The sequence below is a fragment of the Malus domestica genome, chromosome 10 (genome assembly GCF_042453785.1).
Source record: "Malus domestica chromosome 10, GDT2T_hap1".
Classification (NCBI taxonomy): domain Eukaryota; kingdom Viridiplantae; phylum Streptophyta; class Magnoliopsida; order Rosales; family Rosaceae; genus Malus; species Malus domestica.
Window position 1 is genome coordinate 42,659,881 of NC_091670.1, and position 26,316 is coordinate 42,686,196.

General features: G+C 36.7%; 3 protein-coding genes and 2 pseudogenes across 4 annotated transcripts; 4 read left to right on the forward strand and 1 right to left on the reverse strand.

The window, feature by feature from the left end:
* Positions 1-53: 53 nt before the first annotated feature.
* LOC103446766 (tropinone reductase-like 3) lies at positions 54-2,429 on the forward strand. Its single transcript, XM_008385899.4, has 6 exons — positions 54-433; positions 1,045-1,161; positions 1,411-1,545; positions 1,734-1,862; positions 1,956-2,057; positions 2,158-2,429. The coding sequence occupies exons 1-6, from the start codon at positions 296-298 to the stop codon at positions 2,305-2,307; spliced, it is 771 nt and encodes a 256-aa protein (XP_008384121.1). The 5' UTR covers positions 54-295; the 3' UTR covers positions 2,308-2,429.
* Positions 2,430-2,619: 190 nt separating this feature from the next.
* Positions 2,620-7,581, reverse strand: LOC103446764 (uncharacterized membrane protein At1g16860-like). 2 transcript variants are annotated; one of them, XM_008385897.4, is made up of 4 exons: positions 6,639-7,577; positions 4,035-4,172; positions 3,546-3,757; positions 2,620-3,435 (listed from the first exon to the last, which is right to left on the reverse strand). In XM_008385897.4, the coding sequence occupies exons 1-4, from the start codon at positions 7,383-7,385 to the stop codon at positions 3,243-3,245; spliced, it is 1,290 nt and encodes a 429-aa protein (XP_008384119.3). In that variant the 5' UTR covers positions 7,386-7,577; the 3' UTR covers positions 2,620-3,242. The 2 variants fall into 2 exon arrangements, with proteins under 2 accessions (XP_008384119.3, XP_008384120.3); XM_008385898.4 differs by lacking the exon at positions 4,035-4,172 and having other exon boundaries at positions 6,639-7,581.
* Positions 7,582-13,757: 6,176 nt separating this feature from the next.
* LOC103446890 (probable splicing factor 3A subunit 1) lies at positions 13,758-15,886 on the forward strand (annotated as a pseudogene).
* A 387-nt stretch (positions 15,887-16,273) lies between these two features.
* LOC139188735 (probable splicing factor 3A subunit 1) lies at positions 16,274-16,783 on the forward strand (annotated as a pseudogene).
* A 1,608-nt stretch (positions 16,784-18,391) lies between these two features.
* Positions 18,392-21,088, forward strand: LOC103422478 (serine/threonine/tyrosine-protein kinase HT1-like). Its single transcript, XM_008360540.4, has 3 exons — positions 18,392-19,411; positions 19,721-20,176; positions 20,642-21,088. The coding sequence occupies exons 1-3, from the start codon at positions 18,992-18,994 to the stop codon at positions 20,888-20,890; spliced, it is 1,125 nt and encodes a 374-aa protein (XP_008358762.3). The 5' UTR covers positions 18,392-18,991; the 3' UTR covers positions 20,891-21,088.
* The last annotated feature ends 5,228 nt before the right edge of the window (positions 21,089-26,316 follow it).

Sequence of the window (26,316 nt, forward strand, 5' to 3'; positions counted from 1 at the left end):
AATTAGTTTCTTAATTGCTTACTTGGCGTTAGTCAGCGGCAATAATTGTTAAGAGAGGATCCTCGTTCTTGCGGGATCCATTTTGTGAGGATCCTATAAATCCTTCAATTATATTTGTTTATCGTGCATTATGCAATTAATTTTCGTTAGGTGTGGTTTATATTAAATTTTAAATAAAAAAATTTATAATGATTTCTGAAGACACGATATAGAATGAAAAAATAATCTTGCCTCTGCCCGGGCTTTGCTCAGCTAAATAAACAAGTCCGTCTGGTTACGGAGAAACCCAAGAAAAATGGAGAAATCGAAGATTGGGAGGAGGTTCGAAGGCAAAGTAGCGATTGTGACGGCATCCACTCAGGGCATCGGGTTCGGCATCGCCGAGCGCCTCGGCTTGGAAGGCGCCTCCGTCGTCATCTCATCCCGCAAGCAGGTCAGTCTCCGACACTCATCAATTCTTCTGAAAGAATCTTTGACTTTGTTCTTTTACGTGAAATTCATCTGGGTTTCTTCAATTTTAGTTAAATTTGATTTCTTTCGGGTTTCTGTGCAAATTGGGATCGAAAGATGAACCCCTGAATTTCGTTATGTCTTGTTGCTGAAAATGAAATTAAATGTTTCGGACGGCTTCTGGATAAAAGTGCTTTCTCACTGCCAAAACTTCTGACTACGTTTGCGAGAAGTATTGCACCAAGCGTATGTTTTTAATAAAAGCATTCTATACCGTAAGTGCTTTCTACAGAAGCAGTAAGAAACGAATTTTTAGCTTATTAAAATGGAGAAGTTTTAGATAATTGGGCTAATGTGTTCTATCAATTCGGATGTTTTTTTCCCACCCATTTCCGGGAAAATATGAAGAGAGGAAGAGTTAGTGAAATATTGCACACCATGAACTTCAATCAATCTAAATCGTACATGTTTGAATCACAAATTTTACTTCTTTTGCTATCTTCCATAAGCAGCAAGTGGTAATTGAGTTTTAAGCTGCTTTTTAATGGTTGTGGCGGGGCAAATTTTTTTTCGTGCTTGATCAAATTGTTCCAGAAAAACGTTGATGGAGCAGTTGAGAAACTTAAAGCTCAAGGAATTGAAGCGTTGGGAGTCGTATGCCACGTTTCAAATGAGCAACAAAGGAAGAATCTCATCAACAAGACTGTGCAGGTAAGAACATTTGTTGAATCCATGATTTTTTGTGTTTACTATCGAAGCAAGATGGGAAATACACATCCAAAAGCTGGTAGATATAGTAGGCTGCTAGTGTCATAATGAATTATACTTGATTACAACCTCTGATCTAACTCACCTTCAAAAAGAGATGATCTATGTTCCTTATAAACAATCATTTTCTCCGTCTCAATGATTCTTCAATGCCATTTTACTAAACGATGAATTATACCGGTTTGTTTGCAGAAATATGGAAAAATAGATGTGGTAGTATCAAATGCAGCTGCCAATCCGTCAGTTGACCCCATATTGCAAACCCAAGAATCTGTGCTTGACAAGCTATGGGAAATCAACGTCAAAGCTACTATACTTCTTCTCAAGGTAAAATGTCATAGGAATAAATGATTAAGCAGTCATGATCTCTTTTCCGATGGAAATTTTCTACTTGATCCATAAACAGTTGCCGAGATAAACTTTTATATGACTTATTTTGTCCTCTTCTCACATTTTCGATGTGCATAAATGTCTGGTGTAGTATGCTAGGTTATAGTATTAGATTATTTTTGCAGGATGCGTCGCCGCACTTGACAAAGGGTTCTTCCGTTGTTATCATTTCCTCAATTGCTGGCTACAATCCACCAGGAGCTGCCATGGCTATGTATGGGGTCACTAAAACAGCCCTTCTTGGGCTAACCAAGGTATGTAGGTGGTTCATGTCTTATGCCGTTTGTTTCTTCTACTCCAGAAGCCACACATTTTCTTCTTCTCATTCTTTGCTGCTCTTGTTTTAGGCCCTTGCTGGTGATATGGCGCCAGATACTCGCGTAAATTGTGTTGCTCCGGGTTTTGTTCCTACAAACTTTGCTTCATACATTACAGAAACTGATGCTGTGGTAAGTATATACATGCATATATATAGTTCCTTTACAACGGATCTCGGTTAAGGGGCTTTCACCTTCGTGGTTGACTGAACTCGAATGGTATTTGTTGCAGAGGAAGTCCCTCGAGGAGAAGACGTTGCTCAACAGGCTCGGCACCACTGGAGACATGGCTGCTGCCGCTGCCTTTTTGGCATCTGATGATGCTTCTTACATAACAGGAGAAACTATAGTCGTGGCAGGAGGGATGCCCTCTAGACTCTAGTTCCCTTCTTTATCGACATGTTCTTTGCTCTATTAACTACAAGAACAAATGTTTTTCATAATTGGCGTTAGACCTTGAAGTAAATATCAATAAGATTCACTACTATTGATTTTCGAGTTTAATTTTCGCCATCTCATAATGTATAGTCATTCTTTCCAATCTAATACCGGAAAATATAAAGGAAAACTAATGAAAAAAGTTTGAAAACTGAGTTTTAACAATAAAGACAAAATAAAAGGTAAAATAAATAATACCCTGATTAACTTTTTAGTGTATATGTGATTTTTCGTTAAAGTTTCCAAAATATAATAATACATATGAATCTCACAACGGAGCATAATTTTTGCATTTACAATCTTTGATACGAAACATTACAAGAACAATAACAAAACCTCACCCCATCGAGGTCAGCTGTATGAATCTTAAAAAGTCAATGAGCTTGTTTTTGCGCTAAAAAGAATATCAACATTACTCTTCCTGTCACAAACAATACACATTACAGGATGAAATACAAATACACGAGAACCAAAAAGAAACCACAGAAACACTAGGAACTACTTTTTGTATAAAAATGGAGCATCAGATGAAAGTCACGAAAGGCAGCCGGAACCCCTTTGGGCACACTATGAAGCTATGACATATGTACATGAAATCAGAGCATCCAGATTTCCGACGATCAGAACATCCAGATTTCCGGCGTTACATCATCTACAAACCTTTTCAAAAGGGTAGTAGTAGAGCCTTTTTTCCCTATTACATTACCACCTTCACAGTATCTTCAGTCTTTCTGAACTGCATCTTTAGGCTTACATACACGTAACCGCGAAAGGAAAGAACAGAGCCGGTTGTCGTGTGTTTTTCCCTTCGGTTTCAGCCTTCATATTTTCACATGCAAAACCCATTTCTAAACAAAACTATCACGAAACTGAATATATCTACACAGGAACCACATCAGCATTCTGATTATCATCGCATGTCAGAATGAGACCGTCAACATAGGTTGGGAGAAGGCAGCGAAACCATTGAAAGCCTGTTGAGACAGGCTCCGTTGGAGGGACAATCATGACCACATTATCATGGCGTCTGACAACCCCCATCACACTTACAGTGCTACCCTCTTTAATATACCTGACGAAGAAGAAATATACTCTTAAAATCCTATAAATTGTAAACGTCAGAACCTCACAATTTGTATGATCATGCACAAAGTATGACTAGACACAAAAAAGGAAGAATACCCTTCTTTGAGGCGCATTACGCGGTCATCAGCAGAGAGGCTGCGCTCACCAAGCCAGCGCAAAAAACTTGGAGACAGCTCTCTGTTTTCCTTTGTCACATCCACCACAGTCGCTGGTTTTACAAATGGGGCAACCTTGGCTCCATAGCCAGCTTTCACTAATGCTCTTAAACCCGATTGGAAGTCTGATAAGTAGAAGTCAGACACATATTTCTGTTCAAAAGAAACATAAAATTAGTTTTTAAAATTCCAGCCTGATTCAAATCTTTGCACAAAGAATTGCATATGCATTCATTTTGTGGTGTAAAACATTTACAAAAGACAAAGCAATGGTGTATATATCTATATACATGTATGTAACTACTAGGTTTCACTTCTCAGAGATAGTTGAGTGCATTAGTTACAAATCTTTATCACAAATCATCGTCGGCCAAACTTTGACACTGAACGCAACTAAGGGCACATAAGCACAAATATTCTGACAACTAACCTCTGAATGTCTAGATTTTTTATTCTCCGACTTGTGCACACAGCATCCTTTAGATTCACACAACTCTGTGGAAACATATACACACCTAGGTACTCTTTGGTAGGACGATTCCAACGGAATACTGCCACAGGTAACAACCTACATGCAGAAATATCCACATATATTACCACGATATGAAAGACAAGCATAGAAGAATAAAACCCAACCATCATACTAGAATAAAAGAGCTACTACTATGGTGACATCCAAGATTGTTTCACATTTTTTACATGGCAACATTTTAATCAACCCTAATCTACATGGAAGGGAGATTAAACTCGAGTGATGAGTGCAAAGGAGCAGACACTCTGTCACGGCCAACTGACCTAATCCGCTTCTGCAATATTGTTTTACTTTTAACTTCTCTGCTAGTGATAAATGTAATTCCTAGGTGGTACCAAATGCCCGTATATCTACAATACACAAATGGAAACATTCCAATTGACTGTGATAATCCAACCTCCTTACATTAGTCTTTGTCAAAATCAAACAATTGACCCAAAGTGTCTTCAACGCAAAACTATAAATGTTACATTAAACAAAAGGCTTAAATATAGTAGCTACCTGCATAAATGGGGTTAAATCACATAAAAATAGTTGCAAGAGAAAAGGTAATTGTACTACAAACTGCTCAAGCAAGGACATTCTCTGGTATAAATAACTTGTACTTAAACACAATTCTTAATTAACTATTTAATACAAAATTTAGAAAGTTGGAAGTGTGAATTAAAAGAACAAGTGCAAGTAAAACATCAAAAACTAAAAACGTAACTTTGAAGGTTAGGTTTTCCTAATGCATTAACTTGTGGCATTCCAACTAGAATGTATATCTAACATGCAATCCGTCTATGGCATTTAGATAAAAATAAACATGCAAGACTCAGTAAGTTTTGTGAAAAACGTTTGAAAAACCATGCAACCCTTAAAAGCGTGACATTCGCCTTAAGTGAACTTACAATTATCAATCACAAGAAAACATTAACCAATTTTAGGTTGATATTTCAACAAAAATTGCATCCAATTACTTGCCTAAACATCTTAATGGTAGCTAAGCATTAAGACTTATACATAGTTTAAAATCAGTTGTTGACACTTCAAAGCAAGCATGCATAACATCATATGTAAATTGAAAAGAAACTATATATTCATGCTAAGCTAGGTAATTAGTAACTCAGTCATAATTAAATATAAAAAATTATTAAGATGAAAATATAGGAAAAACACCCTTGCATAATGAAGTACAAATCGACAAGCTCTCTACACCAAGTTCTCAAAGCAAAGTCGTGCATGAGAAACCATAAGGCTAAGACTCAGCTATAAATACTAGATCAATACAAATCCTACCTAAACCAGGTCACCCAACAAATCTGGAAAACTAAATAAAATAATAAAATTGAAAAATACATTCCTCATTTAATGGGCATTTGGACTGCACAGAAATTCGACCTTTTGACCGACCAAAGCAGTATGAGTTCAGTCCCAAGAGATATCAATCGAAAGCTTGAGACGTCGTTTCCAACTTTATAGAAGGAAATTTCTTCCAAAAATGTCATCTTGACAGACTTACGGCAAACAGTCTCAAAACGTCAATCTATCAGCACTAGGCATCTGCCTTCATTTAATTGTCACAATCAAACGGCTAGAATTACAGGAAACAATGGGATTTTGGAGTGAATCCAATTGAAGCCGATTCCTTTAGAAGTGAAGTTGATTATGTCAAATTTTCAGCCATTAATTCTAAACCTTGGTCGTGACAATTAAATGGAGGCAGATGCAAAGTGCACGGATTGACGCTTTTGAATTGTTTGGACATTAAAGTTATTGAAGATGACGATATTTTAGGAAAATTCCTTCTCATCTTAAGCTTTCCAACGCCAACTTGCATGCTTGATTTTATGCATATTTGGTTTGAAAAGGTGTGACTTTCTGGCTACCCAGTTTACCAAAGTAGAATAGGAATGTATATTTTAGTTATATTATTTTATTTGGTTTTCCAGATTTATTGGGAGACCTATTTTTGGTAGGATTATGATTTTCTAGTTTTCTTTATATATAGCAAGTCTTGCCTTAGGGTTCAATACGTTTTTATTTTCTTGGAGAACTCCGTCGAGGAGCTTTTGATAACTTGTTCTTTATACTACAAGGGTGTTTTCTATATTTTTGCAAATTTGCATGTGTTAACTCATAAGTTGGTATGACTATATAAGAGTGTTAATGGTGACGGTTACCCTAGTGCTTCTCACATTGATTTTCTCCCTAACACAAGTTCTTTATATTAGCCTCTGTCGGGATCGACCTTGGTTGAGCTGTTTATACCACACTAACCTTGTTCTCTTACAAATATTTCTACGTGATTTAACCCTGGTTTTGCCTTGGCCTATCAAGAATATCTTTTTGTAATTCAACCGCATTTATGGAGTGGGAAAAATCCTATCAATAATAAATTGGGAAAGTATCTAATTTAAATAGCAAGAGAACGCAATTATTTTAAGAGCGGGCAAGCAACTAAATAAATAAATATGAAAAAGAAAAGGAAATTCTGAGAGAGATGGGGAGGGTGATTACCCCTGTAACCTTGACGTACTGTCCGTCCATGGCACCTCTGAGCTCAGCATCTGGGTACCTCCTCACAAACCCTAGCAGTCCTTTTCTTCCCCAAACACAATTCCAGACAACAACCACCAGCACCGGCACCAGAAAGAGCGCCACCGCCACCAACATCACCCATTTCTTGACGGCCACCATCAGAAACCCACCCACCAGCAACCCCATTGCCGCCACCACCATGAGCACCCAAACCGCCACTTTCGACACCCGAAACTCCACTTTCACCTCCTCGCTCAAAGTGGTCACCGACGAACCATACAGCACTTTGCTCATCGAGCCAGTGTGTTCCAGCTGACCGGACGACCTTCTGGCCCCGGAACTTAGTGGGCCCGAGCCCAATGGCCCGGAGGTGATAAGGCCAGTTACCTGGAGCTGTGGAGTTAAGGGGCCTGAGGATTTCTTAGAAATCTGACCGGAGTTGGTTCCCGATCGAACGGATCCGCTGTTGTGTTGGGAGGAGGAAGAAGGGCGTGAGCCTGAGAGCTTGGAAAGAGGAGGAGGTCCGCTGGATGGAGCAGAAAGAGGATGATCGGCAATTTGGATGTCGAACATTTTGCCTAGCTCTCCAGATTTCTTCACATCACCGCCAGTGTATGGGACGGCGCGCGACGCCATTGTCGGTTGGCGCTCTTTTAGCTGCTGCTCGGGCCGGCCCGACACCACCAGCCCGCTGCTGAGCTGGTGAGATGGGATTCGACTACTCATTTTTGGGGTTTTTACAGAGAGGAAGTAGTAGCAGCAGCTGCAGATGTTAGAGTTGCAAGTGACGAGGAGAGAGAGAGAGTGGCAGTGTGGGTGTGAATGGTGATGGTGGGAGTTCGAGCGAGGAGGTGACGCAAATGACTGAAATGGGTCTGAGGTTTTGTGATAATGACGTGTGTGTCCGCTGTCTTCAAATGGCGATACAGCCATGTTACTCGATTCGGTTTTTCCCTATTTTGATGATGACTTGTTATGCGCCCACCTCACATACTCACTCACCAAGTAGCCTTTGATTTTACCCTTTTACCCCCTCAATCTTTGTTGCCACCTGGTGAATTCCACGATTGAAGCGTCATCATTTCCGTCGCCAAAAAAAAAATATGTGTACATTCCGATCATGATATTCCTATGGCATCTATTTTTTATATGTTTAGCTCACCGACTCCACTCGATATCATATTATACTAAAGTTGGTAAAGTCTAAGTTAATATTGACGACAGTCGTTTATATATAAATTTATAGGAACAAAGTTAGTTCTTAGGGCGATCTTACCAGGCCAATAGCACATTAGTAGTCGTAGTGGCAATTTTTTCTTGCAATGCATTAACAGTTATGATCAACTCATGCGCATATGAATATCATCGGATAATTCTTCTTGTAATGTATTAATTTGCGAATTCAGCTAATGCTTGTTGTATAAGCGATGCACTGGTAGTCATTGTGCTGGTCTTCTTACATTGCATTAAAAATCAGAACCATCTCACACTCGCATGAGTAGTCATCCTAATAATATTATTGCAATATATTAACGGTCAGAATCAACTTACACGTAATAAGCGATTCACTGCAGCATTGTTCTACATCAGATATTCTATATGATATTGATCTCTCACAACCATACTTCTTGGTCAAGTTTCCACCAAGAATAACAAATTTATTTATTTAGATCAAAGAATAACAAGTCATTACCGACCTTAATTTTTGAAAAGGGTAATTTGGTAATTTCATGTTACGGTGGGCCAAAACAATACATAGGAAATGGAATCGACAGTTTGTCATGGCGGTAAAGCCTCTGCCCTTTGTCTTTTGCAAGGGATTCTCTTCCTCTATGCTTGCAATTGCGTCCTTATTTGGAAATTACGTTTGTTCGCTGTATCTTTTTCTAATTACGCTACCTGAACCTTAGTACTTTAGTGGTAGCTTTGCATCTTTCCGTCCTTTATTCTTTAGTCTTCTTCAAGATTAAAGTTTGCTTTTAGGACGGTAAAATTGGTCTGAGCTCCAAACGTTTGGGCCGATTTGATATGATAATTTTGGATTATGGGCTGCTAGTCCACATTGATACTGAACTACATTTTACTTAGGGAATTTTAACAAAAAACTCATGGTACTGTTCATTTTAACGAAAAAAACATATTTTTACGCTAAGAAATCAATCATCGTACTATTTACTTTACCCTTTATTTTGTCCTTATCATTAAAACTCAAAGTTTGAAAGCTATTTTCATTAGTTTTCCTTTTTACTTAAGGTTTTCTAATTTTAATTAAGCCTATAACGTAATGTATTCGGGCCAATTGGGAGCTTGACCGAAAGTATTATAAAATGTATAACGGATTGCCAGGATGTCATCCACAACTTGTTCGTAAAAACTATGAACAAATACACAATTTTAATTAAAACGTTCGTTGTTTGAAAAAATTATGGAGAAAGAAAAAAATCATGATAAGAGAAAAAACTTGAGCATCTCTTCAATCTACTCATTCGAACAAACAACAGCAATCATCATACATCAAAACGAAAGAATGTTGATTAGGTTTAAAATAATTATAGCATTAGTGAGGTATTAAATAAATTAAATTCAAATATGTATTAACTATAGTTAGACAATGAGTTGCTTTTAGTAGCAATATATTTTGATTAAAACATATTTTTACACTAAAAAGTTAATCTTGGTACTATTCACTTTACCCTTTATTTTATCTTTATCGTTAAAACTCAAAATTTTCAATCCATTTTCATTATTTTTCCTTTTTACTTAAGATTTTCTAATTTTAATCAAGCCTAGAACGTAATGTAATCGGCCCAATTGGGAGCTTGACCGAAAGTAATATAAAATGTATAACAGATAGCCAGAATGTCATTCCACTACTTGTTCGTAAAAACTATGAACAAATACGCAATTTTAATTAAAACGTTCGTTGTTTGAAAAAATGATGGAGAAAGAAAAAATTCATGATAAAAGAAAAAACTTGAGCGTCTCTTCAATCTACTCATTCGAACAAACAACAGCAATCATCATACATCAAAACGAAAGAATGATGAATAGGTTTAAAATAATTGTAGCATTAGTGAATTATTAAATAAATTAAATGCAAATGTATATTAACTATAGTTAGACGATGAGTTGCTTTTAGTAGCAATATATTTTGATTGAACAATTATATATATATATATATATGCAAATAGATCCATGACACTACATTTTTTACATAAATGTTTACATAGATTTTTGTGGACTCATTTCTTAAGATATTTTAACGATTTGAATAGTCTATATTTTATAACGTCATTCATAGATCATCTTTATAAAAAATTAGACAAACTATAAATCATTAAGACATTCATTTGTGGTAAAAAAAATAGACGAATACGGTCATACAAAAAAATCCTAAACTCCTAATCCAATAGTAATATAGTTTCGGATTTTGATGATTTTTTATGAACATGATTTTTTATGGAAGACTGAAAAGATATATAGTTCAAATCGTTGAAATACATTACAAAATGAACCTCACAAAAACTTGTGTCAAAATTTGTGTAAAAGAATTGGTGTTACGAATCTGACCCATATATATACACATTTTCTTAGACGAAATCATTTTATATTTAAATAGGCACTTTGTAATGAAGCTATTACCGCGATCCGAAGTGCAATAATGACATAGAGGGAAGCTGATTTGTGTTAAGGAAAGCACCTATAATTATAAAGGTTTTAATTAAGAAAGTTGTCGGTGGAGGGAAAATAATGGGTGCGACAGAGGGACTTGGATTGTCTGCCCTCTTAGTTATGGTGCCTTTCCATGCTCTCCTATTTTGTACGGTCACGGTTAAATCACATCAATATTTTATATTAAATTTTTAATAAGATAATAAGATAAAAAATAATAAAAATATAAAATATTGACGTAACTTAACCGTGACCTCATAAAATAGGAGAGTATGGAAGGGCACCACAACTAGGAGGGCAGACAATCCAAGTCCGCGACAGTGAAGGAGAGTTTGGCAATTTGGAGCTCATGCATGTTTCATACAATAACAATGCATATGACATGACTGATGGCCTCATGACCATAATGGACATAGACATTAAATATGCTGTCATCAATCAGATGATCACTTGTTTGATTTGACTAATTTGAAAATTTTCACTCAGATACGATGATGGTACATTTTAGGGGTTCTATATGAGTAATTGTACCCTTATTTTACGAGGATTCTCTCTTCTTTTAATCTATTTTCCTTTCCATCATTTCATATTTTAATGATTATGATTACGTGATGTTTATATCTTGTTTTAAATGTTTTATATAAAAAATAAAACAAAAAAATGGTGTAAGAGAATGTAGGAATGAGATACCGAACCGCAAATCATGTCCCGATTCCTAAACCAAAGTTTTTGGGAATCTTAATTTCAAGACCGATTCCAATTTAAATTTTCAGAAATTCAAAATTTCGGAACAAATTGAGATTTCCGAAAATAGTGACCAATGCATAAATTGCCTTAAGACCTGCAGAAATCGAACATACAAATCCAGAAATCAAATAGGAGAAATTGACCATGCAAATCCAGAAATCTAATCAACCAAATCCACGTAAAATTAATAAAAAAATTCAGAGAAAATTAATCTAGAAATCCAAATCCAGAAATAATCGAAGGCCCTAAATCGTAAATCCTTAATTCAAACTGCTAGATCCGTTAGTCGTATGAATATCTGTCTCTGCCTTGATAACCTTGGGTAGTTGGGGGTAATTACTTCTCCGGAGAGGGTGGGGGTAATTACTTCGAGTCTGATTGCCATAGTCTTCAGATCTGTAATTAGCTAGGGTTGCTTCTTTCCTGACGCTTTCTGCGGATAGAGGAGGGATTAGCTGTCTCATCCCCCAACTCTCCAAACCTGACCCACCATGGCAAATCTGGATTCAAAAGATTTGGGAATTTAAGAGTATAAGGGGTTGGGTGCATACAGACAAGGATTTAGTGGGGTTGTTGAGGGAGTTGAAGGCGTCAGAAGGTTGGTCTATGAATTAAAGACAGGAGCTGAAATGTGTTTAAGGTTTCTCGATCAGACTCTCACCAAGAAGAGAAATATGCTCACAGTCACAGAGGAGAGAACTTTTCTTTTTGCGGTTCTGGCATTGGTTTTATTTGTATGCCAATCTTTTTTTTCTTTGTTCTTTGGTAGAGCTGGGAAGTAGGAACCTAAAGCAAAAGCAAAAGAGGATTTCGGGATTACCAAATAAATAAAATCTGAAAACCAATTCCACAATATTTCGGTATTTTACAGAACAGGATTACCAAAGTTTAGGATAATTTCGGTTTGGGTTTGAGATTTTTTCGGTTTGGTTTGGGATTTTTAGGAATTTTTTCCAACCCTAAGAATAGGGGATGGTAATAAGAGGGGATGGTAATAAGAGGAGAGAGAATCATATTCTCGCTTATTTAGTAATTTTCTTGTCGGTACATGACAAAATTTTTATTTAGTGACAATGGTTAACGCATGGTAATTTTAGATTTACAAAGATAATATATAGTGTTTTTGGGCCGAATAGAGAGGCCACTAAAGGATCAGAAGATGAAGACGTTAGTCATGCAAGCTAGTCAAAGAAACCCTGATGACAGAGGCCACTACGAAAATAAAGACGATTGTGTCAAACCACCACTCATAGCCCTTAATTGTCTATTGATAAGAAGAGATGAGTGTAGAATTTAAAGTACTTTCTGACTGCTTAAGCCAGTTATCATACTTAACAACTTTCTAGCACGGAGCTCCAGAGACAGGTCTATTCAGGCGCCAACACAGAATTACGTGTAGTCCATCACCAAGAACATAAGTCTATGAATGGATATAAATATTGTCAAACATAGCCTCGGGTAAAGTGCTTTTCAGCCACTTTCTAATGAATGTTGTGCTCGTTACACGTTAACTTGAGAAATTATACAAGTAGCTATGAATAAATGTCATTTCTTCTCTTTGTTCGACACAATAAATGATAGGGTTGAGAGAATTAAGAGCTTAGAATGTTTTGGGCTCACTTATGGCTTATACAAAGAGGTCAAGTCCCTTTATAAGCGGTCATATCCACGAGAAGAAAATTACATTACAACTATATGGTTGTGAAGTGCTCATGTAATTCACATCAAATATATATCAAATCATTACAGTGGACGTAGCTTATGTTTAGGGGTGAACCATTCAAATCCTTTGGTTTATAATCTAGCTTTACATCTCGAACCCATCAAAAATTGACCATACTGATTTTTATTGATTTCTCAAATTTGAGCTTAACAACAATATGTACTTACTTTAAACGATAAAGTTGTGATTTAAGAAAGAAAAAGAAGGAATGGGTACATAATCAAGTAGTTCATTAGTTAATCTCACTATTTTGTATGTATTAGTAAATACAGAGAAGTTAAAGACGTGAATAATTGGAATAACCATTCCATATAAGTGAAATGAACATGCCAAGCAATCAAGAGAGAAGAGAAGCCCACTGTGAGATCTCCCTCCTCTTTAGTATATACTAGCCTCTTGCCACACGCATACGTGTGTGGCAATTGACATTTTTATATATCTTTTATTTAAATAATTAATTTACATATTTAAAAAAAAAAAAAAGAATTAAAAACGTGAAACCACCCACTAATGTGGGAGGTTTTGTTTTTTTTTTCTTTCTATAATTTTAAATATTAAATTCATTCAAAATAAAAATATGGTTAAATACTATAGCTTCTTTTGGTTCAATTGTAATTTATGAAATTCTTAAAGGATAATTTATGGTATTTTGAATGTTTCACCATTTTAGGTGCTCACTTTATATATATAGATAATATTATTTAAAAAAAAAAAAAAAAAAAAAGAGAAGCCTTCCTTTTTGGGTCTATGTTTTAGCGGGCTTTCAGAAAGAGGTATCAGACTTGTTGGGCTGTTTCTGCAAAATCACTACTTTTTTGTATCTCCGATTTGAAACTTGGATTCCATTAGGAATTGGGATTCTGGATTTCCTACTGTAATTAGTATCCAAATATCTGTATATAAACAATGCGAATTATAAGTTCGGCAGTTCGTTCTTGCTTTCAGAACCCAAGAGCAGCGATCATAAACCCTAATCTACTTTCTCTCTCTAGAATTTGCAACAATTTATTCGTTTTGCTTCAAAAGGTTACAAATTGTTTCCGTTTTTCGATTCCGGTGTTCGAATTCCATCCGGGTTCGATTCGCTCTTTCGATCGGTACCGAACTTTTCGAGAGATTCAGAAAATCGATTCCGACGTTTCAATGTCGCCGTCACAGGATTATGCTTCCGATGGAAGCTTCACGCTTGCCATTCAGGAATCCAAAACGACGTCGGACACTAGGATTATCGGCGTCATACGTCCTCCCCCAGGCATCAGAACCATCGTCGACAAAGCCGCCCACTTCGTGGCGAAAAACGGACCCAAATTCGTGAAAAGAATCGTCGCTGAAAATTCTGGAAATTCGAAGTTCGACTTTTTGAGTTTTTTAAGTCCTTTCCACGCGTATTATCAGCATCGGTTGTCCGAATTCCGGGACGGAATCAGCAACATGCAGACTCTGCCGCGCCACCGGCTCCCGCCTCAGATTGTGGAGCAGGATCACCAAAGCCCGATGCCTCTGCCCAGTTTAAAACGGTGCAAAAGGCAATCGAGACACCGGAAGCTGAGCAGTAAACTGTTCGGATTCCGGAAGGGATTACTGGGGAAGAGTTGGACATTGTTAAGCTGACAGCCCAGTTTGTGGCTCGAAACGGGAAGTCGTTTTTGGCGGGATTGACGCGCAGGGAAATCAAGAACTCCCAGTTCAATTTTCTGAAGCCGGGCAGTGTGATGTTTGCGTTTTTCACTTCTCTTGCTGATGCGTATTCAAAGGTGTTGATGCCGCCGGAGGGTTTAACAGAGAAGCTTAGGAGAAGTGTTGCAGACATGGAAACCATGCTTGAACGGTGTGCAAACCGGCTGGAGTGGGAGCGGTTACAAGAGAAGGAAATGCGGAAGGTGGAGGATGAGATTGAGCGGGAAAGGATCCAAATGGCTATGATTGATTGGTTTGATTTTGTGGTGGTTTAGACTGTAGATTTTGTGGACAATGAGGATGAGTATTTACCTTCTCCGATGACGGTTGAGGAGGTTTCTAGGAGGATCAGGGTCACGGATATGGAAGAAGATTTTGTCGAGTTTGATAAGGAGATTGAAATGGAAATGGATGACGAAGAGATGCAGCTTGTTGGAGAGGGGTTGGCGACAAAGGACGTAGAAGAACCGATGAGAGTTGTGAAGAACTGGAGGAGACCAGAGGAGAGGATTCATGCCGAGAGAGACTCAACGAAGTACGTTGTTTCGCCAATCACGGGGAGCTTATTCCAATCAGCGAGATGCCTGAACACATGAGGATTTCTCTCATTGATCCGAAATTCAAAGAGCAGAAAGAGAGGATGTTTGCTAAGATTTGGGATACTACTCTTGCTCAGGATGACGAAATCTCAAGCAACATTGTGGGACTTGCAAGAACCCGTCCTGACATTTTCGGTACCACAGAGGAAGAGGTTTCGAATGCTGTCAGGGTTGAGATCGAAAAAAAGAAAGATGAGCAAGAAAAGCAGGTCATATGGGATGGTCACACTGGAAGTATTGGCTTTAATCAAAATTATGGTCTTAACAACGATGCAAAGAACCTTCCCGGTCCTACAGCACCTCCTCCAAAACTGAATGTGCCTTCAGCTCGTACTCTTCCCCCGCCACCTGGTCCGACCTTGAATCTACCTTGTGTCCCTCTAAACACAGTCCCGTATTTTAAACCCATGCAAGTTCCCCGTGCCTATATTCATCTCCCTGTTCCTTTACCTACAATGCAATTGATGCCACCGCCGCCTTTGCCTTAGGTCATGCCTCCACCGCCACCACCACCAGAAGGAGCCCGTCCACCACTTCCAGAAGAGCCCAAGCCAAAGCGGCAGAAGCTTGACAATGGTTAACGCATGGTTTTTTTAGATTTATTAAGATAATATATAGTGTTTTTGGGCCGAATAGAGAACCCACTAAATGATAAGAAGATCAAGATGTTGGTCATGCAAGCCAGCCGAAGAAACCCCGATGATAGAGGCCACTACGAAAATAAAGATGATTGTATCAAACGACCACTCATACCTCTTAATTGTCTATTGATAAGAAGAGATGAGTGTAGAATTTAAAGTACTTTCTGACTGTTCAAGCCAATTATCATACTTAACAACTTTCTGGCACGGAGCTCCAGAGACAGGTCTATTCAGGCGCCAACATAGAACTATGTGTAGGCCATCACCAAGAACATAAGTCTATGAATGGATATAAATATTGTCAAACATAGCCTCGGGTAAAGTGCTTTTCAGCCACTTTCTAATGAGTGTTGTGCTCATTACACGTTAACTCGAGAAATTATACAAGTAGCTCTGAATAAACGTTACTTCTTCTCCATGTTCGACGCAATAAATGATAGGGTTGAGAGAATTAAGAGCTTAGGACGTTTTGGGCTTACTTATTTCTTATACAAAGGGGTCAAGTCCCCTTATAAGCAGTCGGATCCACGAGAAAAAAAATTACATTACAACTATATGGTTGTGAAGTGCTCATGTAATTCACATCAAATATATATGCTTATTCAGGAAGATCAGTTTCTGGCACAGCATCGGGGACCTGTTTCCATCAGAGTTTCTGTCCCCAGTGCCAATGAAGGTAATCTGAAGGGGAAATTTTTGGAGATTACAGTGCAGTCTTTGTCTGAATCTGTGGTTAAACTGAAAGAAAAAATTTCCACGGAGATTCAGCTTCCTGCAAATAAACGGAAACTGAGTGGAAAACCCGGCTTTCTCAAGGACAATTTGTCGCTTGCTTACTAAAATGTTGGAGCTGGAGAAACACTTACCCTTTCAGTACGAGAGCGTGGTGGAAGAAAGAGGTGATCGGATATGGTGACCAGGACGATTAAGCTTCTTGCTGGAATTTTTTTCGTTACAGTGAGAATACGCAATATATCATGTTGAACACTTTGATTCTGTTTTATTTGCTACTTAAATGGTGGATTATCTGTCGATCATGCATTAATAAGATGATTTTATTCTGAACGTGTTATTGTTGTCTTTAAACTGATGCTGGTTATCGTATCTAATGCAGATTTGGCGCATCGGCGATTCTCTCTCAAGGAGAATGGGAAGTAGATTGATTAGTTCCTATTTGCTTTAGCCATACGTAGTCGTTTGCTTGTATATTTGATTACCGTTCCTTTTTCGCAATGCAGGTTCTTCCTCTTAGGAAATATTTAGTTTTATGGTTTTGATATCTCTGTGCCTGTTCGGACACATAAAATGGTATGTGGAAACGGTTAGATCAACACTGATGGCAATGCCATGACCGGGTTTGATTTATGTAAACTTCGAAGAACATCAACTGCTGAGAACTACTTACGTACTTGTGACAAGTAGCGGAATATAAACTCTTTAATCTGATTCCAACATCATATTAGTACATTAAATTTAGGTAATATTCATTTCTTTATATGCATGCTTGCTCTTTAATCTGATTCCAAAACCTATGACTATGAGAATGATTGCTTTGTACTCCTAATTTCCTAAAGAATTATTTTGAAATGAGAAGACAACACTTTCTTCTCTCTCCCTCAGCTCCCCACCCCACATCCACTCTTTTTTCCTTAAGTTTGGAATAAAGTTGTGGGATGAGCATTTAAGTTTAGGGCTACAAGTATTATACCTGGTATAATGTTGACATAAATCAGAGCCATCAAAGTTTTCTTCAAGAATCAAAGGATATATTAATCTGGATATGAAGAAGATTAGGCATTGTCGAGCATATCGTATGATGGCATGTGGTGGATTGTTTTGTTAGGTAGGATATTTCACTGCAATTTACTGTGTCTTCAGTTCAAACCTTGTCCCTTCTCCTTAGTGTAGCTTAGCATAGTAATATACTAAATCGCTTGTACTCAAAAGCATATCATATGATGGGAAGAGTAATAGATCATTTCGTCTGAATTCTAGATTCTCCTCTTGATTAATATTGATTAAAGAAGGAAGAGTTGTTGATGCAATTATTTAATTTTAACTTGAACCCGTGACCCAAATGTCATGGGTTCGAGTCGTGGAAACAACCTCTTTGCAAAACAAGGGTAAGGGTGCAAAGATAGACGTTCCTCTCCCCGACTATCACAAAGTTGGGAGCCTAATTGACTTGGAATAGTCCTTTAAATAAGAAATTATTTTTGTTAGAAAAACCCAACATGTAACATGATGTGGCTCAAGTTCTGCCACTTTTCAATTGTCGCTCAGCCCACCAGTCCTTGCCGGTTGTGTAAATTTCATTTCTGGGTGAAGCCCCTTGCCATGTATGACGTTCTTCTTTTTCTTGCCTATGCCATGATGACATGTGGTGATATTATGAGGGAATTACGCATTATATCATGCGTCTTTACTTTTTCATATTACAATTGATAATTAGTTTAGAACATCGTCAGAGTAACGTCAGAAGTTTTTCTCTTTGTTGTATGACATTTGAGTAGGGAGCAAGTGGCATTACAGTTGATTACAGTTGATTACAGTTAAAGACCTTTCCACTGTAACCACTTAGCCTTGATGATGCTAAAAAGAACCTGCCACAGAAACACAACAGAAGAAGTAGCTGGACTCTCTCTCTCTCGATCGATCGAAACAGAAAAGTAAACTTTGAAGCGGGCAATCACGAGCTACCCCTGAAATCTCTGCCCTTGAATTCGTCTTTTCTACTGCTGAACGATCTAATCCTCCTTATCCTATCACAAACAAAACAACCAAAAATCTCTCTCTCTCTCTCTCTCTCTCTCTCTCTCTCTCTCTTCATCTGCAAAATCTTCACTTTCTTGCTGCATTTTCTCTTCCTTTTGAACCTCCATTTTCTTCTTCCAACCATGAAATGAAACTATTACTTCTCTCTCCAACCACTTTGCTTCATCATAAGAGTTCTTCCTCCACTCGGTTACTCAAGCTTTGATATACAACAACAAATAGCTTATCTTTTTCATGGAAAATAGTCTCTTGGTTCTTCTATCTCTGTGTTTTTTCTCGGAAAATTTCAAAGCTTTTTTGCCGATAACAAGTTCTTAATGAAAACCCACGTATGTAATCCACTTTTCCTCGAAACCCATGTTTCGGAATCAGTTCATGCACTTCATGAAATCAATTCACACATTCAGAAGGAAAATACCTCTTGATTGTTTGTTTTGACAGAAATAAAAAGTATCTCCCCATATTTCATATACTACCAACCAATTTTTCCTAACACCAATGGCGACGTCATGTTTCCATAAGCTCCGTCTGCGAAAGTCGAAGAGCAAACCTTTGCCAAACCCTTCCTCGTCAAAGAAATCCCAGTTCAATTCCGAAATGAACAGCATGGAAAGGAAGAGGTTTGACAGCTTGGATTCATGGTCTATGATACTGGAGTCAGAAAATGTGGAAACTTGGGAGGTTTCAAAGGAGGACCAGGAGGAGTGGACTGCTGATCTTTCTCAGCTGTTTATTGGTAACAAGTTTGCGTCTGGTGCACACAGTAGGATTTATCGTGGAATCTACAAGCAGAGAGCTGTTGCTGTGAAAATGGTGAGGATTCCAAACCAGAGGGAGGAGACCAGAAGCTTCCTTGAGCAGCAATTCAAGTCCGAAGTTGCCCTGCTTTCGCGCCTCTTTCATCCCAACATAGTGCAGGTAAAATTTATGTCCCAATTTCCAATAGAAGGAAAATCATTTCTGCACAGCTATGTTTGTTTCTATTTCTCGATTTTCTCTTGATTTATTCAATCCAACGGTCCAAAAATAAACATAAGTGTGTGAAAATCACTTTTCTAATTAGAATGATTTTCGCTCATAATATGAGATAGACTTTTAAACTAGTTTTGATCTTGTAATTCTCGACTATCAGCACTTGCTCATCATATGATATATGATAATTGAAGATCTTGTATCCAAATTAGAGTTTTGTGTTGCTAAATTGGTGAAATCTTTTTTGTTTTATAGTTTATTGCAGCTTGTAAAAAGCCTCCTGTGTACTGTATAATCACAGAATATATGTCACAAGGAACATTGAGGATGTATCTCAACAAGAAGGAGCCATATTCTCTGTCCACAGAAACAATTCTGAGGTTAGCTCTCGACATATCCCGCGGAATGGAGTATCTTCATTCACAAGGGGTGATCCACAGGGACCTCAAATCAAATAACTTGCTTCTGAATGATGATATGAGGGTTAAGGTGGCGGATTTTGGTACATCGTGTCTTGAAACGCAGTGCCGGGAAACCAAGGGAAACAAGGGGACTTATCGTTGGATGGCACCGGAGATGATCAAGGAGAAACCTTGTTCTCGGAAGGTTGATGTTTACAGTTTCGGGATTGTGTTATGGGAGCTGACAACAGCTTTGCTTCCCTTCCAAGGAATGACCCCTGTGCAGGCTGCATTTGCTGTGGCTGAGAAGGTGAGATGCTTATTTTCAAACAAATGAGAGATATTTCAGTTTTTCAGTGTGACCGTCACACGAAGTGGTACACCATGTGTCGTTATATAAATGGTGGGATATGTGTGTTAAAAAGTTAATAACTTAAAAAATAAAAGTTCTCACCACTTATATAAAAATACGTGGTGTATCATCCGTGTTCCCGTCACAACTAAAAATTTCTCCAAACAAATACTGCATGCTCCGTAACTGCCAATCACAATTTGGCACATGTAACTAAATATCTTGTTACAACTACAAAAAGAAAAGTTCACGTGCACGTCAAAATCTAATTTGTCAGCAGGGATGAATATCTACTTACATGTAACAAGACAAGTATTTTTCTTTTCAAATTGCAAATCCTTTCATTAGCGTCAGAAATATATGTAATTTCTTATTTGATGATAGAGATGCTGTGTTGTAACATTATTTGTACTAATGGTGCAGAATGAACGGCCTCCAATGCCGGCTAGTTGTCAGCCGGCACTGGCACACCTGATCAAGCGCTGCTGGGCGGAAAACCCTGCGAAGCGGCCAGATTTCAGCGATATTGTGTCTGCTTTGGAAAAGTATGATGAGTGTGTGAAGGACGGTCTTCCTCTCACGCACCACTCCGGGCTGGTAAGCAGAAATGTAATTCTTGAACGTTTGAAAGGCTGTGTATCCTTGAGCTCCTCCGTAACTGTACAGGCGTGACTCCATTAGAAGGTATTAATGCAGTTATTATTATTATTTTCATGATAAAGATATGTTTTGTTGTTAATTAGTAAACTAATTAGCTCATTATAATTTGTACATGATGTTCTTTTAATTATAGTAACTTTGTATGTGAGGATTGTGAACTTTGGTGTGAACCTTGCACCGACTGATCAAGGGTTCTGTGCTTAGTTTCGATTCACTGATTTTCAGTAAATATCATAACGAATGTTCAGGTATAGAATTCTTATTGAGAAAAAAATATATTTGTTCAAGCAGTCAGAGAAAAGTAAATAGGTTGCAATTATATACGAGTAATGCTACACTTACTACATTCTTGATATTATATTTTTTTCACCTCTCTAATAGAGGTAGGGCTCACCAACATACGTGGGTTTCATCTTTATTAGAAAAGTGGTACAAATCTGATGATTAAAAATGTGATAAAAGTAGTATTTTTTATCATACACAAGTAAGACGAAGAGGGATAAGCTTCACAACTAATGGTTTTTTCACTACGTGAAAGCAAAAATACGTAGCAATAAGTTCCTTCCCAAGTTCTTTGTATCTTCCGCAAAGAAAATAAAGCGGATTCTAAATTTATATATAAATGTGACATGTTGATAATTAATCCAAGATTTCTCTTTAAGAAGAAAATTATTGATGCATATTCGTTTTAAACCATACCTCAAACTTTGTATTAATTCTGCATATTCCTTTTTTGTTTTGTTATTTCGAAAGCATTTGAGTTGGATACTGCCGCACTAAAATAGGAATATGCTTTTGTAATATTGGTTAAGGGTTAGAAGTGCTTTTACAATAATTAAAAGCGTTTTTAGGTTATTAAAGAAGTTTTGATTAATGTGACATAAAAAGTTTAAAGTGCTTTTGGATTAAAAATTTAGGATTTGTTTGGAACTGTTTTTAAAATAACAGAAAACGTTTTTTGTAAAAATGTTTTTGGAACCAATTTTAAGTAAAAATGCAAGTGAACTTTTGAAAAACACTTTGAAGTTTAAGTGCTTCTGGAACTCAAAAATATTTTTTTTAAAATTTCAATAAATTTAAAAACACTTCCAAACAAGCTCTTAAACAAAAGAAAACAAGGGTTTCTATCTAAAAACACTTACAATTTTATCAAAACTTTTGATAATATTATCATAAGTGCTTTAAAAAAAAGAAAGCATTTCGAAATGGTTCTAGTGCATGCATAACTATATATATTAATAAAAACTTTGTACGTGAAAGCTACAAATCCGTAGCTTTTGATATCAGTTGCTATCACATATCTATTCACACGCGCAGCGTGATTTACTTTATTTTGAAAAGTTGCAACAAACGAAAACAAGTGATCAGTGATCTTATATTTGTGGATGAGCCTAAGTTGTCTTTGTTTGAGGACTAATGATGATAATCAAAGTGTAAAAATATGTTGACCCTTGACTCTTGACCCATTCAATACTCGAAACCAAACATTACTCTATTTTTCCAAAATCATGAGGGCTGCGGATTTGCCAAGAAATTACAAACGAAAAACAACACAGTTCTGATACAGACAAGGATTAGGCAAAAAGAGAAGAAATGGGCAGAGGAAACGCGCGAGAACTAAGCTATGAACGACGACATGCACCTCCAGTCACCACCAAGTTGGCTCTCTGGTCAGTTGCATGGCTTCTATTATGCACGAAACTCAGGTCTTTTAAGGGAAGTAATTTCTATTTGTTGAAAAAATGTGGATTAGTGTGAGACTCATTTCACATCGAAGTTTAACGATCTGAATTATGTTTATTTTGTAAGTCACTTTTAATAAATCATCTTTACAAAAATTCAATTAAATACGAAAACCGTTTGTCCATTTAATTGTCATGGCTCCTATTATGCACGAACTTTAATATTTCTTAGAATATAATGTTCATAAATTTCTTTGAATTTAATTAAATGTCTCAAATATTTCCGATTTGATTTTGCAAGGATAGTCTATGAAGTGCCACTTGAAAAATTAAAAATTTGGATAGTTAAAATTTGATTTGATGTGAATCCCCCAACTAATTTTATTTTAAAGAAAAAGGGAGATCATTTCCTTTAAAGGCTCTATGCATAGCATATCAACCATCTAAGTCATCTACTTATTATAGATTATTTTAAATCCTTTTATAAAATATATAGATTAATAATATTGTGCAGCGCGCAATATGAACCATACATTTGAAATTTCTTCACCAAATACATATTTAACAAGCAGTTTGACTTAAACGTGCTACATCGACGACTTTGGTGGAATTTTTTAATTAACTTGTAGTAGGGTGATAAAGTGAGACACAAGTGGACAAGTGAGATTTAACAATGTTTTCAAGAGTACTAAACTCACACCAGCATAGCGACTAAATCAACATATTTAACGAGTAATCATTTCCTCGCTAAAACGCTCATATGTCAGAGTTTGTTGCTTTGCAATCTGCATCTTGATTAATATTTTTGTTTATGATTGAATCAAATATTCATTCGATTCAAGAGTGCTAAACTCACACCAGCTTCTTGACCCGCATCCTCAACTAATGCTTTGCCAGTTTAGGGACTTAACTGAGTTTTGGTCGCCATCCTAATGGAGAACATGAAGGGCGTGGGTTTAATAATCAATCAAGACCGTCTAGAAACGCGGGAATCATGCACTTCCTAGGTTTTCCACCGCCACGTGTACGGTGGTGATACGTAGATGCATGCAAGCTGACCATATGATAACCTAAACTGTCGGGGAATTTCTGCTGAAGGCACTGAGAGCTGAGCCAATTGTCCCCCTCTCGTTCTCTATTTATTGGCCCAACAAACACAATGCAGAGTCCGCATTCCAGAGGTTTCATTTTTCACCTAATTTTAGCATGTTATTAACTTATTCGTACATACAAAAAATGAGAGATAGAGAGGTCGCACTGGGTGAGGCCATTGCAGGGGTTCAAAATTTCGTAGGATATCATGTTCTTCATTCTCTTTCTTTTGATGATCAAATTACCCAAAAAATCCTTTGAAATTTTCAACTTTGATGAACTGAATTATTATGAATTATATACTCCGTTCTACGCATCTTATATCCAACCAATTCAAGATATTTTTCGATTGTGACTGTTGTGTTGTTATGTATTACTATGAATTCATTGATATTAAAGTATGTATATGTATTTATAATTTAATAGTATACTATGCATTAACTTCCACTTATATTATAATTTATATGTAATAATTACGAATGGTTACATTAAAAAATCTCTCCAAAAATTCAGTCTATTAGTGAGTGTAGAAGACAGAGTGAATAGAAGACAAGTATTAATTAGGGTTATTAAACTCATTTTTCCAGGGGTTGTCAGAGATCTGGTGCTCACTAAATACAGTACGTACGTGGTATATGCTTACAAGTGTCTTCATGTGTTGGTATACTAAATCGTAAGGTTAGGGTTTACGCTTCAAAAAAAGTGAGTGATTTTCTTGTTTAATTACGTTGTTAAAATCCAAACTCTCACTCGGAATATTTCTACACAAGTTACCAACAAAAACATGATCTGTCTTTTCACTTGGCCTAGTTTTTGTAAACGAAGCTTTTTAATATCTAGATTTTTTGGGGTAATGCTTCTCCATATTATATTTTTAAGTGGAAAGGAATTAACAAAACTAATCCACAAAAGTGATGGATAACCTCTTTCTTTTCGTTTGGTAATCTGCAACTCTCCCCTACCTTGTTTCCCTTTGTCTTAAGCGATCCCTCAAAAGGATTAATGCAATTCAACTCAATTGAAACACCACCAAGTTTTCAACCCAAAAAACAAAGAAAGACCACCAATTTTCTTTTTCTTTTTTTTCTATTTGTAATTATCAAACAATAAACATCAATTTGGTGTTTACTACAGTAATCTTAAAGTAGACGATGAAAAGTTTGAGCATGCATCATATAAAGTAAAACCATGCTTTGCTGCTGAAAGAAAAGCAGCAAGTATTGCTGAAATTCAATCACAATAGACAAGTGTACAATGATAATTTTTAATTTCAATTATTGAAACATGTATTCATTTGTGATTAATTTTGCAGCAGCACTTGCTCTTTTCTTTTGTAAGCGGAGCATGAAGATCAAGGAAAATTCTTAACATTATTAATTTACCAGCGGCCTGAATATAACTCGGTCGACAAAGGAAAGGGGCTAAATAAGAAGAAAATAATTGGTATGCATAATTTAATAGCCTTGGAAAGAATCAATGGCCCTGGAGAGCAACGAAAAGAGGGTTAATAGAGTCTAATTATGTGAGTGGGGGGATTCTTTTGGGTTTTGGATCCTTTGCTTTGAACGAATCCTTTATCTCTTACTTTTTGTGTTGCCGAATGCCAACATTGTCTAGTGCGACAGCAGCGATACCTCTCCATCCCTCAAGAAGAAATTTCATATCTCAATGCCTCGATATTTTATTCTATTCAATTCCTCAAAGTCATTAGAACTATATTTTGTTAATTTATTGTGTGATTTAGCTCATGCTATTAAAATTCTCATCTTAAAATGCTAAGGAGATTTAAAATAGTAACACTTTTTATGAACTCTCTATTACCTAATGTTTTTGACACAATGATTTATAATTTTGATACAGAAATTAACATTAAACTGTGAGGTGACAAAAAGTCCATAAAGAGTTTTACTTTGAGAAAATCTCATTAACATTTCTCTTAATTTTATAAATACAAAGTAGTGTACCTAAAGTATCATTACTTACTTCATAAACCTATCACGGATTCCATGTGATAGTTATATTACAAGACAGTCGTGCATAGTTACATATAAAAGCTGAGGTGAAATGTAGTGGTATATGATTGATGACATTTTTTAATAGAAACGGAAACACCCATGCATCCAGTTAACACTGTGAATTTGGCAATAATTTGCCAAATATTCTTGCTTTGAAAAGAACGACGGAGTTACGACCAAAATGAAAAAAGACACAAACGATGGATTGTTCGACATTTTTGCAATACAAACAAACCAGCTTTCTAATTCCACATTTGCACTTGTGCAGTCAAAACCCTAGGAGGAAATTAAACAGTCAAAAGACAAACAAAGGAAAGGAGCCGTCCATTCCCCACATGCCACACAAAATTAATCACAAAAGTATTTCCAGGCTCTCTCTTTCTTTTTTCCTTCATATTCCTTGTATCTGGTATTCCATTTTTGGCTTTTTATCCTCAAGAAAATATGTCCTCTTCTTAAGGATTAAAAAAACAAAGAAAATATTACTAAGTAGGCTTATCACAGTGCTAAATTAGCATTGAACATATACCGCATCAATGATCCAACCATATATACTATCTAATTCAAAAGCACACGGTATGCAGACATTTTTAACATTCATAATTTGTTAATTAAGTGCTAGACCGCAATGATAAAAACTGAAACTAAG